The sequence below is a fragment of the Leucoraja erinacea genome, chromosome 2 (assembly GCF_028641065.1).
Source record: "Leucoraja erinacea ecotype New England chromosome 2, Leri_hhj_1, whole genome shotgun sequence".
NCBI classification, from domain to species: Eukaryota; Metazoa; Chordata; class Chondrichthyes; order Rajiformes; family Rajidae; genus Leucoraja; species Leucoraja erinaceus.
The window spans coordinates 73,072,889-73,085,944 of NC_073378.1; the positions used below are offsets into that span (position 1 = coordinate 73,072,889).

The following is a 13,056-nucleotide window of genomic DNA, read 5'->3' on the forward strand; positions in this document are numbered from 1 at the left end:
CGGGTCAAGACCGTTCCCCAGTCTGAAGAGGGTCTCGACCCGAAACGTCACCCATTCCTTCTCTCCAGAGATGCTGCCTGTGCCGCTAAGTTATTCTAGCTTTTTGTGTCCATCTTCTGTTTAAACCAGCATCTGTGGTTGCTTCGTACACAATTTAGCTGAGTGGGGCCAGCTAACCACATTCACTGCATGATTATTCTGTTCTCTCGAATCTAACTTTCCTATCCACTTCAAGAACTTGCTGGTCAAGGGTGCTGCATCCGAAGCCCTGAGCAAGATGTGAGACTTGAATGATGACATTAGGTCCTGTGGGTGGGCCAGAATAAGCCCAGCATTGAAGACTGCAGCGGAGTCCTCAACTCTACCGTCTATTAAAGCTGTCGGAATTTCTCAATGCTTTTCGCTTCCTCGGACATTAAGAAGCATTAAAACTATTAAAAATGATATAATTGCAGTAACTTTAAAGTTAGTAACATTTCACAAAAAGCTTCCAAAAATACATAAAGTAATTCAAAATAATTCGAACATTACTGCAGGCACAAATGAGTTAAAAGCCTGGAAACCTGTTTTATGATACGTGCTTTTCTCACAAGAAGTAAATCTTCATTTGAAAGAAGGGAGGAAATCGGAGGAACAAGGAGCCAGAAATATAACCATCAGCGTCAAATTAATTGTCAGGATTCAAAAACTAAAAATTGTTCCACATCACATTTTGGCATTAAATCAGTGGAATTAGTCATCCCAATGCTAGTTGTGAAATGTGCATATAGAACAAGAGCTTCAATTGTAAGATTCACAAAACTGTGTTGTCACATTTCCCTGTATAACACCAAACTGAGATTGATGTTATATTTGTCATTGTTTTATAGCTCTGTATATAGTGCTGCAATTGTGATCATTGCAGCCAGCTTGTATGTATATATACCATTTTACACCCAACACTCAACATGAAAGATAGAAGCTTCAGTAGACCATTCTCTCCTATGTGTCTGCTCATTCGCTCAATAAGATAGTGACTGATCAGGGACCACTTCCTTGTGTACACCCCAGTCTCATTCATTTTTCTGAAATCCAAAAAACTATTGATTTCCGTTTTGGATGTACTCAGCCACTTGAGTAGGGAATTCCAAAGACCGGCGATCCTCTTAAGTGAAAACATTTCTTCTCATCTAGTCTCTCATTGATTGATTCCTCATTTTGACACAAGTTCTAAACACATCCAGCTGAGAGAAACTTCATCCTTCCATCCACCCCGTTAATACCGATAAGCATTTTGTATGTTTCCATTGGATCACCACTCATTCTTCTAAATCCGTGGCAGTTTATGCCCTGTTGACTTAATCTCTCTTCATGGGACAATTCTTCCATCACAGGAATCAATCTGTTGAAGAAAGTTCATCCAGCTGCAGCAGATTGTTGCTCCAGAATGCATGGTGCTGCATTGAAGGGAGGCTGGATAACGGAGGAGGTTGGGCAGCCTAGAAAAGACAATGCTTCCAGGCTTTGTGCAAGGATTCAGGAGTACCGTCAGGTTTATTGCCAAGAAAGTTTAATGCCAGGTCAGGTGTAAGAACAGAGAGGTTATGGAACAACTTTAGGATTGTTCTGTTTGGCCACAGCTGCAATATCATATACAGTTCTGGTAGCCACACTACAGGAAGGATATGATTGCACTGGCAAGGGAATAGAGTGAGGTTTCAGTGGGTCAGGCAGCATCTCTGGAGATAGGTGGCATGTCGGGTCAGAACACTTCTTCAGACCCTACTTAATGGCCAGGACCCTGACTGTCATGGACAAACCCGTTAAGACCCATGTTTAAAGCTCCCTATCAGTGAAAACAAAGATTGCAATTTGACCATTGGCCTATAACATTGTCATGGTAGACAAATTTTGCATGCTGCACCACGATTGATGGCATTTGAGGCAAATAAGTTGAATTGGAAGGAACAACTGAAAAATAAAAAAAATAAACCAGTAATTGAATAATCAGCATTTTAGTTCCAGATTAATTTAGTTCACTGATTTTAAACTCCCCATATGTTGCCGTGTGTGATGCCTGATCACCAGCGGTCCAGGCTTCTGGATCATGACTTTAGCAATATAACCCATATGCTAATATACCCACAAGATCATACGGCAACCCAACACATGCCTACCCTCATGCTCACTTATTCACAAATATTCGTTAAATTGTAAACACTTCAGAAATGTTAATTATAGTGTTACTGCTAATAGTCAATTTAATAGCCATTCACAAGGTATGCACAACTAAATTGAAATGATTGCAGTCACTGCATTGCTGTTTATCTTCTGCTTCCCTGAAACAGTATTGGTGCCCTCTGCTGATTGTTTCTCAAAACAGACTTTAAGTTGAGCTGCAACAATAATGCTTGTCTTCCTTCCCCAGGCATCATCAGAACAGCCTTATCAAACATGGACAGAGAGGTTAAAGATGGATACCAAGTGGTTGTACAAGCCAAGGACATGGGTGGACAAATGGGGGGATTATCAGGGACAACGACTGTAAACATCACCCTCATAGATGTCAATGACAATCCTCCTAGATTCCCTCAAAGTAAGTACCTGGCTCCTTCGGATCAGTAGGTTCTCTGATGTGAAAATATTTATTGGTTGGAGCTTCCACATAATATTAACAGCAAGTTTTTTGCCTGAACAGGTCTATGCTCATTTCTCTCACTGCAGAACTTCATTATTCCCAATGTTTTGCTTTAGAAAATGAATTTATGTTTTATTTGCTTTTAGCTCACTTACTCTCCATAAACCATTAACTCTTTAACAAACCTTTGTAAGAAACCTAGTTCTCAGAAATACTGGTTCCATTGGTGTGGTGAACATGGTATCAGTGCCTGATATTCTCATGTACATAATGTTAAGTGCTTCTACATTGACATAATGTTCCTAGAGTGAGGGTAGACCATTCATTCCTGGGTGCTTGCTCCACCATTCAATATGATCGTTGCTGATCTTTTACCTCAGTGCAATTTTCCCGAACATTCCCCATATCCCTTCATTCCCTTTATATGTCAAAAATCCACCAACCCCTCAGTGCTCAACAACCCCATGGATGGTAAATACCAAAGATTTGCCACCTTCATCAAGCAATGTCTCCTCCTCTTAATCCTGAATGACACACTTTCTTTCTTTTCTACTAAACAACTCATATACTACTCATATTTTCTAGGTTATATATCCATATGCCACATCCTAACCCACTTACTTAACTTGTCTATTTCACCCTTAAGCCTGTTTGAGTCCTCCTCATAGCCTGCTATCCAAGTTTGCAACATTACAAACTTGCGTGCACTACACTTGGTCCCCTCACTGACATAGATTGTGAACAAGACAGATTCCTATGGCACCCTCTTAAACACAGATCCAATCTGAAAATACCTGATTTATTCCTAAATGTTCAATCCATTAATCCATCCTCAGTCCACACCAATATATTGACCCGAATTCCCATGCACTGTCATTTTATCTCTGAATGGCATCCTTAAAACACAGAAGGTGATCATTCGGCACATCAGGTATTTGTCAGCACAAACTATATTCCCATCAGTCCTATCTTTTATTTGCTTGTAACCAATTCTCACTGACATGTTCATCAATTCCACCCTGATTCTCCTGCCAGGCACATACAGGTAATGGTTATTTAAGGTAACCTATTAAATTACCAATACATCTTTGTGATGTGGGCGGAAAATGAAGCACCAGAAAAAAGCCGTAAATCTCCACACAATTGTTTCCTGAGGTCAGGACAGAACTGAAGCCTTGAAATTGTACATCAGACCATTCTCTTTTTTCTGTTCTATGAGATAGAACCTCAAAATACTCAAAAACAGATTTGTTAAACATCACAACCTTTCATAAATCCATGGTGACATTGCCCAATCATGTTATTATTTTCTAAATACTTGTTACCACTTTCTTAACAATTGATTCTAGCATTTTCCCTATGACTGATGTCAGGTCTACAGTTCCCTGTTTTCTCTCTACCTCCATTCTTAAGCAGCTTATTTACATTAGATCCCTTCCAATCTCTGGAAACTGTGTTTAAACCTATGGAACTTTGGAAGAGAATAACTAATGCACTCACTATCCCCCTAACTACATCCTGCTAAATGTTTCACTATTTCCAAAAGGGTTTTTAACATTTTCTACTGGGAAGACAGGTCACAAAATATTTGCTCAAGTTCAGTAATATTTCCTTAGAGGCGTAGAATTACAAAGCCCCCTTGGCCCAACTATTCCATGTCAACCAACTTACCCATCTGACCTAGTCTCGTTTGCTTGCGTTTGGTCCATATCCCTTTAATCAATTCCAATCCATGTACCTGTTGAAATGCCTTTTAGACAGATACATTGATTGCCTCTACCACTTCCTCCGACAGCTCAATCCACTAATTCAGCACCCTTAATGTTTACAAGTTGCCCTTTGCGTAACCTTTAAATCATTTCCCTCTCACCCAAAATTTGTGCCCTTTAGTTTTAGAGTCTCTAACCCTCAGAAAATGGTTGTGACCATTCACCTTATTTGTATCTCTCATGATTGTGTATATATCTTTGTCACACCTCATGGTCCTATGCACCGGGGGGGGGGGGGGGGGGGGAGCCTCCCTTTACAACTCAAGTCCTCCAATCCCACTAACATCCTCATGAATCTTTTCTGCATCCTTTCAAGCTTAATGACATCCTTCCTATGGATAGAGGTCCAGAACTACACACAAAACTCCACGTGTGCTCTCACTGACATCTTGGACAGTTGTAACTTGGTGTCTCAACCCCTATACTCAATGTCTGACCAATGAAGGCAAATTGGTTAAACACCTACATCTCTACCCTGTTCATCTGTGTTGCCATTGTTAGGGAATTATGTACTTGTGCCACTTATTCAACTTTTCATTTCTCCCATCTCAGCTTGTTATAGACCGACAATCTTTTTCTTTTTAAATACCAATGAAAATTGTTACATCTATTTTCATTGGTCTCACTACTCTCTTATTTTGCTTTCCAGTTCCTTGTCAATGCATTTTCCATTTATTCTTCAATATATTCCCAATCCTCAGGTTTTGGGCAATGTTATAAGATTGTACCTTTGATCTGTTGCTTTGTTTAGTATCTCATGGAAGTGCTTGCTGGATCAATTTTTCTCCTTTTTAATTGCCTTAAAAGGAACACAAAATAGACACAAAAATCTGATGTAACTCAGCAGGACAGGCAGCGTCTCTGGAGAGAAGGAATGGGTGATGTTTCGGGTCAAGTCTCGACCTGATACATCACCCATTCCTTCTCTCCAGAGATGCTGCCTGTCCCACTGAGTTACTCCAGCTTTTTGTGTCTTTCTTCCATTTAAACCAGCATCTGCAGTTCTTTCCCACACATTAAAAGGGACATATATATTTATTGTAAACATGTCTATGCTTTATATGTGAAGATGATTTGTTTATTGTTACACCATTTAACATAGTTTCTCAAACTACCATAGCTAATTCATACTTCTTACCTTTGTAGTTTTCTTTGAACTAAATCACTTCCAGATTCTATATAAACTTTGACCTAAAGGTTCCTTAGCTGCCAGATCATCATACAATACAGCATCAAAAATAACCTCTACCCTCATTGCTTTACAACATATTCACCTATTTTACAGACTTCCAGATCACTATTGCTAATTTAGTTTGCCCAGTTTATATGTAGATTAAAACCCTTCAGTTTTACTGAATTGCTCTTACTAGATGCACTTTTAAAATTTTAACACTGCATTATCACCGTAGTTTGGTTACAAATCCCACCAATGTTTTCTGCCCTTTGATGCTTATTCGCTCCACCCTAACTTGACTTTCTGAGCAGAGATACTTTGTCTACCATCTCTATCCATCCTTTATTCATCCTCAAGCTACCTTGCCTAATTGAAACCAAACCATCAAATGCTTGGATGGCAAATGATTGGAGATGTCCTCCTTATGTGGTGCCTTGTGAACCACCAACCTCCTCACTTCAAACTTACACTTAAATGAAGGAAAAGTAATTTAAATGAAAAGCAGACAAATTGATATCATACCTTTCATTATCTCTCTGCCCATCTCTTCCAAAAGTTAAGTTACCTTGTATCTTTCCAAGCTTTTGTCATTTTGCAATATTGTCTCTGGAATAGCTATTAGATCATTCACATTTATTTCTATTGACACCATTAGTCCGTCCATCTTGTCACATATTCTATGTGTATTTTCAGTTTAAGAGCCTTCAGTTTTGTCCATTTACTGCTCCATCTCGAAGTGGAGTATACTATTATACTCAGTGTCTCTCCCCTCCTGACAGTCTCTGGTTATCAAATCATCAGTTTTGCTACTCTGCACGATTGCCTTGTCATTTCTCTTTACCTTTGTAAATAACAGCAACAAAAAATGTTATTTAGTTTTAAATCTTATTAGCAGCCTTAGCTATTCAATTTACCAAGACCTTGGGACCTATCTCAATTGAAGTGAAGTCTGGGCCAGTAGAACATCTTTTACTTTCCCCAACATTAATGTTACGTTGCATGAATTGAATCCCATTTTTCCCATATCGTTGGCCCATGCAATAAATTTACCCTTTGAACTTGGCTCAGCTAGCAATCCAGAGATTATTACCTTTGCAGTGTTTTTTATTGAGTGTAAATATGTTTTTCTCCTGCTTCCAATAATCTAAAAACGATATACCAGTACTTAATCAGCTATCATTTTGCAGGTAGGGGCAGGTGACCAAGGTCTCAAAATGATTTTAACAATTTAGTCAACAGACTTGACACATGTATTTCTGATATGATTGCAAGTTTAACACATTCATTTATAAAAGGTTAACATCTTCATTTAATAAATAAAATGCTGACACATTTGACTGCTGACATCAATTTTAGACAATGGTAACATCTAAATGGGTAGAAGTTACTTATTTAAAAATAAGAACATTTAAATGTTTTATTGGACCAGAACTTACTACCAGTGATGAGCCATTATTATTCCACATTGTAACCCTGTAAGATGAATGGGCTGGAACAAGCCCAACCTGGGAAATAGCAAGCAGTAAATCTATGACCCCACTTCCCACAATGTTGGGTAAGAATGTGTCAAATCTGCCTCACAAATTTGATAGCCTTTTGAGTAGGTGGCCAAGAGGATTGATGAGGGTTGTTGACATCATGTCCAAAAGACATTTGACAAGGTCCCATGTGGTAGCTGGTCCAAAAGGTTACAATATAAAATTCTTGCAGGATTTAACAGGGTAGCTGCAGAAAAATGTTCCTGATGTTGGGGGAGTCCAGAATCTTGGGGCACAGTTTAAGAATAAGGGGTAGGCCATTTAGGACTGAGATGAGGAAAAGCTTTTTCATGGAGAGAGTTGTGAATCTGTGGAATTCTCTGCCATAGAGGGCAGTGGAAGCCAATTTCCTGGATGTTTTCAAGTGAGAGTTAGATTTAGCTTCTAGGCTTAAGGGAGTCAAGGGATATTGGGAAAAAGGCAGAACAGGGTACTGATTTTGGTTGGTCAACAATGATTATATTGAATGGCGGTGCTGGCTCGAAGGGCCGAATGGCTTACCTATTTTCTATGTTTCTATGTTTCTAAATATATGGGATTCAGGGTGAATTAGCAAATTGGACATAAAATTAGCTTGGTGATTGGAGGCAGGAGATGGTAGTGGAGAGTAGGTTCTCACATTGGAGACCTGTAAACAGTGATGTGCCACAGGGATCGGAACTGAGTCTATTGTTTGAAATATTTATTAACAATTTGGATGATAATGTCGGTGTCACGATTAGTAAATTTACAGATGATGCTAAAATTAGTGGTCTAGTGGGAAGTGGAGAAGGTTATCTCAGGCTACAACAGGTTCCAGATCTACTGGGAAAGTGGGCAAGGAAATGGCTAATGGAATTTAAATCGGACAAAGTGATGTATTTCAGGAAGTTAAACCAGGCCAGGACATATATTGTGAATGGCAGGAGCTGGTGAATGTTATTAAATAGGAAGACCTTGGAATACGATGAGTACATAATTCCCTGAAAGTGTCAAAAAAGGTGAACAGGGTAGTGCAGAAGGCATATGGATTTGTACCTTCTTTGTTCAAGATATTGAGAATAAGAATTGGGTCATCATGTTACAATTGCATAAATCAATGTTGCGTGGAGTTCTGGTCGCCACATTTTGGAAGGATGTGACTAACCTGGAGAGGGTGCAAAAAAGATTCACAGCAATGTGGCCTGGACTGGCAGACTTGGACTGTAAGAAGAGATTGAATAGGCTGGGACTATTTTCCTTCAAGCAAGGAGGCTGAGGGATGACCTTATAGAGGTTTATAAAATAATGTGGGACGTAGATAGGGTTGATACCCGCAGTCTTTTTCCCGGACAGGATAGGAGAGCATAAAAGGAGAGGGAATATTTTTGAGGTGACAGGAGAAATATTTGAAGAGAAACTGAAGGGCAAGGTTTCTCAAACAGAGGGTGGTGGGTACATGGATTGAGCTGTCAGAGGAAGATGGGAGAGGGAAGTAGAGCTACAGTTTTAAAAGTCATTTGGGCATTCACACGGTGAGGAATGGTTTTGTGGGATATGGGCCAAATGCAAGTAAATGGGATTAACGTTAGATAGGCATGGCCGAGTGGGGCCGAAGGACTGGGTTTTGCATTGTATCATTCAATGAACATGAGAATCGCTCATGGACTTTGCACACTTTTGATTTTTATTTAAAATGATAATAACATTAGAACTATTGGAATAAATAGATCCTTTTTGTCATTCAGACCTTACGGTCTGAACGACATGTCGTTACCTGCAGTCATACATACAATAATAAACAACAGAACAAACAGTAAACACAAGTTAACATCCACCACAGTGAGTCCACCAAGCACCTCCTCACTGTGATGGAGGCAAAAATCTTAGGGCTGCTGTCTCTTCCCTCCTCTTCTTCATCTGCCTGAGGCGATACCCCACCGGTCGATGGTAAGTCAGTCCCGCGGCTCACTGAGCTCCGCGAACGGGCCGGTTCAAACTCCGCGTCCCGGGGGTAGTCGAAGCTGCCGCCCTCCAGTCCAGAGGACGCAGCTGTTGACAATGTCGTCCACTGGCCCGCGGCTGAACCCCGGACTCAGGCCGCCGCCGCCAGAACGCCATCTCAGCCACCAGAGCACCGTTCCAGCCCCGAGCCGGGTCGCCCTCATGTGAGCGCCATTCCACCCTCGAGCCAGGCCGCCCTCACGTGAGCGCCCTTAACCCTCGAGCCAGGCCGCCCTCATGGGAGCGCTGTTACCCTCGAGCCAGGCCGCCCTCATGGGAGCATCTCAGCTCCTCACGGGAGCGCCGTTACCCTCGAGCTGGGCCGCCCTCATGGGAGCGCCGTTACCCTCAAGCTGGGCCGCCCTCATGAGAGCGCCGTTACCCTCGAGCCAGGCCGCCCTCACGGGAGCGCCGTTACCCTCGAGCTGGGCCGCCCTCACGGGAGCGCCATTACCCTCGAGCCGGGCCACCCTCACGGGAGCGTCTCAGCCCCCTCACGGGAGCGCTGTTCCAGCCCCGAGCCGGGCCGCCCTCACGGGTGCGAGCCCAGGGCGAGTCCTGACAGGCTCTGCCTCTGGAGCCTCGAGGTCGCCAGCTCCGACATTAGGCCTCAGCGCAGACGGAGGCAGAGAAGGGGGATACGACAAGAAAGTCGCATTCCCCCGAAGGGAGAGACAGAAAGCCCTGTTTCAACCCCCCACCCCCCACACATAACACAAACCTAAAAACCAAAAACTAAACTAAACAAGTCGAAAAAAACAACACAAAAAAGTAAAAACAAACGGACTGCAGGTGACCCGCAGCCGTTCACCAGCGCCGCCACTTCCGGTAATAACATTAAAATCCTATGAAAAGCTTAAAAAATTAATTTCATAAAAGTTATCTTAAAATAATTAAAAACTTTTCAACAAACTCAATCCATTAAAAAAAATGTAAATGACATTTTGATAACTTTGTTCCCTCGCACCTGTTCCTCCAAGTTCAAATTTAAAGTTGTTCCAGTGCCTGGTCTAACCTGGTGTAACTTTAGCAAGCCGATCACTCCATCTATATGCAGGGAAATGCAGCATTAAGGCATCAGGAGTTCAATGTCAGAGCACCATCAGAGAATCACTAGGAAACAGTGATCAGCTAGTTGTATTCACATGGGAATTCTGAACTTGGTATCTTGAGTGGTTTATAAACATCAAGAGTTTGCTGTTGAATTATTTCCCAGCAAGTTTAAGCCTGAGAGACTGTCTTTAATATAACCATATAACCATATAACAATTACAGCACGGAAATAGGCCATCTCGACCCTTCTAGTCCGTGCCGAACACGTATTCTCCCCTAGTCCCATACACCTGCGTTCAGACCATAACCCTCCATACCTTTCCCGTCCATATAACTATCCAATTTATTTTTAAATGATAAAAACGAACCTACCTCCACCACCTTCTCTGGAAGCTCATTCCACACAGCCACCACTCTCTGAGTAAAGAAGTCCCCCCTCATGTTACCCCTAAACTTCTGTCCCTTAATTCTCAAGTCATGTCCCCTTGTTTGAATCTTCCCTACTCTCCGTGGGAAAAGCTTATCCACGTCAACTCTGTCTTTCCCTCTCATCATTTTAAAGACCTCTATCAAGTCCCCCCTTAACCTTCTGCGCTCCAAAGAATAAAGCCCTAACTTGTTAAACCTTTCTCTGTAACAAATGCAGCACAAGATCTTCAGAAAGGTGCGTAACTGTAGTAATCCCCCTCAGAGATGAAATGGTTAAAAATATATAATATAAAGGATCGCATTTTAAATTTTACATTTGTTGCTAATTTTTGCATGGATGAAAATGGCAGCGGTAGATTTCTTCAAGTGCCACTGGGGGGAGACCTGTTCCTGTCATTGAGTCTCATTGTACAACTCTTCTTTCCCCTAATCAGCTTTCATTTCCAATATTGCTGGTTGGCTTTCTGCAACCTGCCTGGCAGCGGAACAGAGGTTCCATTCATAAATCAAACATGATTGCATTTCATCGCTTAGTACCAATTTTTAATGGCGTATTAGTTTAATGAGTACCCTCATATGCCCAAATATAGGCACAGAATTTTGCATCAAACATTAAAGTGAAGCTGTGGACCCTTGATATAGTTGTCAGTTGTTTGTTTGAAGAACAAATGTTTGATAGTAATGATTTGCATGCATGCACCTATGTGTATCTTTTTGCCCTGGAACAGAGCTGTATCAGATGAGTGTGATGGAGTCAGCAGTGGTTGGTTCAGCGGTGGGAAGAATTCTCGCAAAGGACGCAGATGAGGAGCAAAATGCAGAACTGAGTTACAGCTTCATCGATGGTGATGGGAAGAATGTTTTTGAGATCATCACAGATGAAAGTAACCAAGCTGGGATTATCACCATCAAGGAGGTGAGGACTTTTGCAAAATAGAACATCAGTAGGGCGCAGAGGTGTGGTGGAGTCTGGGGCTCCATATGTTATACCCCTGCCTTTCATATATGCAATTTTTTTCCCACTGGCTTTTCATCTCATCTTGCTCTCAGCAACCAATCAAACAACAACAATTTACATTGGTATGGCAACTGTAATCCAGCGAAACACCTGAAAGTGCTTTGTAAGAATAAAAGATGAAAGAATTAGAGCTACATTGGGAAGGTTTAGTTTAGAGATACAGTGTGGAAACAGGCCCTTCGGCCTACTGAATCCACGCCAACCAGTAATTCTCGTACACTAGCACTATCCTACACACTAGGGTCAACTTACAATTTTTTCTTACCAAAGCCAAGTAACCTACAAACCTGTATGTCTTTGGAGTGTGGAAGGAAACTGCAGCTCCCAGAGAAAACCCATGTGGTCACAGGGAGTGCAAACTCCGTACAGACAGTACCCATAGTCAGGATTGAACCCAGGTTTATGGCCCTGTAAGGCAGCAACTCTACCTCTGCGCCATCGCGAGCCCAAAGGTTGATGCAGATGACCTCATTCAAAGATGTGTATTTTAAGGATTGTCTTAATGGGCGAGAGGCAGACAGCAAGCGTCAGATTAAGGGACAGAAGTTTAGGGGTAACATGAGGGGGAACTTCTTTACTCAGAGAGTGGTAGCGGTGTGGAATGAGCTTCCAGTGGAAGTGGTGGAGGCAGGTTCGTTGGTATCATTTAAAAATAAATTGGATAGGCATATGGATGAGAAGGGAATGGAGGGTTATGGTATGAGTACAGGCAGGTGAGACTAAGGGAAAAAAAAGTTGTTCGGCACGGACTTATAGGGCCGAGATGGCCTGTTTCCGTGCTGTAATTGTTATATGGTTATATGGTTAAGCGTCGGAGAGGGAATTGCAATATTTCTGACCTGGCGGTGCAGTGGCAAAGTAGTTGTAACATGGGGGCCAAAGGACTGATGAAGAGAGAATCAAGATTTATGAGTCACATTAGGAATGGGAGTGATTGAATGTTTGATCAGGTCTGAGGAAATAGATCAGGACCATTGAGCTTGAGAGTGGTGTTTGCAGCAATGGGTTGCATTTGGGTCCATTAGGGGTATGTGGACGGAAAGGGTTCTCGCCTTAGACTGGGGCCTTGGGGAAGGGGTGGAGCATGGATGTCAGAATTGAAAGAGGTTTCTAAGGGTTACAGGGCTGAGAGATAAGGGTGTGACCATGGAGAATTGGAATAAATAAATTGTGCATCATAGGCATGCCATCTCTTTGTGAAATGTACAAGGAAGAGCAAGAAATATAGAAGGAGGCAACCTGGCAAGAAGAGAAAATCATGGTTTTGGAAACCTGATAATCTTTTGAGTAGGGCATACGGGTAAAGTGGGTTTGTGCTTGTCAACCCAGAATCATTCACAAGAATTTTCCACTTAGAAATAAATTATTTTCAGACCATTTCACTTAAAAGAACAGTGCAACACAACTGAGTTTTAAGACCATATTGTGCATCAATGGCAAATTATAGAACATTAGCTTGTTAAAAATATTCTATCTCTGTACCTTGAAGTACTGGA

At 41.7% G+C, this 13,056-nt stretch overlaps 1 protein-coding gene across 2 annotated transcripts in view; it reads left to right on the forward strand.

Moving 5' to 3' along the window:
• The window catches only part of LOC129711039 (cadherin-20-like), a 204,560-nt gene that overhangs the window by 151,769 nt on the left and 39,735 nt on the right, over positions 1 to 13,056 (forward strand). For both annotated transcript variants that reach the window (XM_055658392.1, XM_055658400.1), the window contains 2 exons: positions 2,408 to 2,575; positions 11,271 to 11,458. In XM_055658392.1, coding sequence (XP_055514367.1) covers positions 2,408 to 2,575; positions 11,271 to 11,458 — 356 coding nt within the window. The remainder of the gene's footprint in view (positions 1 to 2,407; positions 2,576 to 11,270; positions 11,459 to 13,056) is intronic.